This window comes from Austrofundulus limnaeus, unplaced genomic scaffold, assembly GCF_001266775.1.
Source record: "Austrofundulus limnaeus strain Quisiro unplaced genomic scaffold, Austrofundulus_limnaeus-1.0 Scaffold613, whole genome shotgun sequence".
In the NCBI taxonomy this organism is placed as follows: domain Eukaryota; kingdom Metazoa; phylum Chordata; class Actinopteri; order Cyprinodontiformes; family Rivulidae; genus Austrofundulus; species Austrofundulus limnaeus.
This window is the reverse complement of record NW_013953015.1, coordinates 92414-94278: the sequence shown is the minus strand read 5'-3', so window position 1 is coordinate 94278 and position 1865 is coordinate 92414. Positions and strand designations below refer to the sequence as shown.

Genomic DNA, 1865 nt, shown 5'->3' with positions numbered 1-1865 from the left:
CCAAGGACCTATCCACATCATCATTTACCCAGAATGCTTTGCGTGTAAACAAATTGGCCCTGTCCGTGTAGTGTATTTTTAAACCTTTAATTTAAAAATTATAAAAAAAACTAAACAGCCTACAGTTTTTACAGTCTTTATTTTACAGTTAAAATAAATATTTATCAAATAAATTTTAATGCTACAACTAACCAGGGATCCCTTTAATATTTATGGACCTGATTGTGTCTCTTCCCTGATGCACAGCCAGCAAATGTGATCATCTTAAATGTACAGGTGATCATCAGTCCCTACCTCTGCAGGTGATGTCGAAGGCCTTTCTTTATCTGGCTGTGAACATGGCAGGTGTGTTTATTAACTACCTGTCTGACCGGACTCAGCGGCAGAGCTTCCTAGAGACCCGGCGCTGCATCGAAGGACGGGTCCGACTGGAGAGGGAAAACCACAGACAGGTAGAGTCCAGGCAGAGCCCACATTAAATGTTGGTTAAAACAAACTTCTCTATTTCTCCTCCTCGCGGTGTTTCCAGGAGCGTCTGGTGATGTCCATCCTGCCTCGCTTCCTGGTCCTGGAGATGATCTCTGACATGACAGCTGCAGATGATTATCTGCTGCCTCATCAGTTCCATAAGATCTACATCCACCACTACAAGAATGTCAGGTAAACGAGGACTGATAGGCAGTTCTTCAGCACTTTAATTTAAATTCAGACCAGTTGGTAAACGTTGAAGTAAAAAATGTGAAGCTATTGATGGTTTGTCTCTGTAGCATCCTATTCGCAGACATCATCGGCTTCACGTCTCTTTCTTTGATACTCTCGGCACAGGAACTCGTTAAAACTCTTAACGAGCTTTTTGGGCGCTTTGATAAGCTGGCTGAGGTCAGATCAACTTGAGAAAACCATGTTCAGCAATTTTATGTTGAACTTTTCTGTCTGAGGATGGGGTTGTGTGTTCTGTCTGTGTAGAAGCACCAGTGTTTGCGGATCAAGATTCTGGGGGACTGTTATTACTGCGTCTCTGGGGTCCCGGAGCCACAGAGGGGACACGCCCGCTGCTGTGTGGAGATGGGCCTCAGCATGATCACCACCATTCGGTGAGAAGAACTCCACCATCCCTGCCCTCGTTTCCATGGAGCATTACAGTAACATGTTGTGTTGCAGATATGTTCGCCAGGAGCTGCAGCAGGAAGTAGACATGCGGATCGGCGTCCACTCAGGTTCTGTCCTCTGTGGTATATTGGGCCTTCAAAAGTGGCAGTTTGACATCTGGAGCTGGGACGTCGACATTGCCAACAGCCTAGAGGCTGCAGGAGTGCCAGGGTCAGAAACATTCACACACATCCACCCGCTTCAGATGTTATCCATTAAATGGACGTTATTAGCCGTTATCAGTCCCATAGAATGGCTTCAGACTGTCAGCTGGTTAATATGAGGCATAAAGCCACAAAGGTTTAGTTTTAGAAAAAATAACATGGGATACGATAAAGTAGACCGGACTTCGACGATGGCAGATTGTTGCATTCCAATGTATATGGCACTGGTAACCCACTAGGGGGCACTGTCGGGACAGTCTGAAGCCATTCTATGGGACTGATAACCACTAATAACGTCCATTTAATGGACTGATAACACCCGAACCAGCTGCACACATCAAATGTTCTCAAAATATGCTTGAATGGATGTTTATGGACAATTTGTTCTGATCAAAGTGTTAAATATCAAAGTGATAATATTATATTATAAATACTGTACATACATATATACAGTATATATATATACAGTATATATATATACAGTATATATATATACAGTATATATATATACAGTATATATATATACAGTATATATATATACAGTATATATAT

General features: G+C 42.4%; 1 protein-coding gene across 1 annotated transcript in view; it reads left to right on the top strand.

Moving 5' to 3' along the window:
- si:ch211-132f19.7 (adenylate cyclase type 8) overlaps positions 1–1865 on the top strand; it is a gene marked incomplete in the record, with an annotated part of 42190 nt that overhangs the window by 6871 nt on the left and 33454 nt on the right. The window contains 5 exon segments of the mRNA XM_014027075.1: positions 303–452; positions 530–660; positions 768–879; positions 967–1094; positions 1162–1320. Of these exon segments, the coding sequence (XP_013882529.1) occupies positions 303–452; positions 530–660; positions 768–879; positions 967–1094; positions 1162–1320 (680 nt within the window).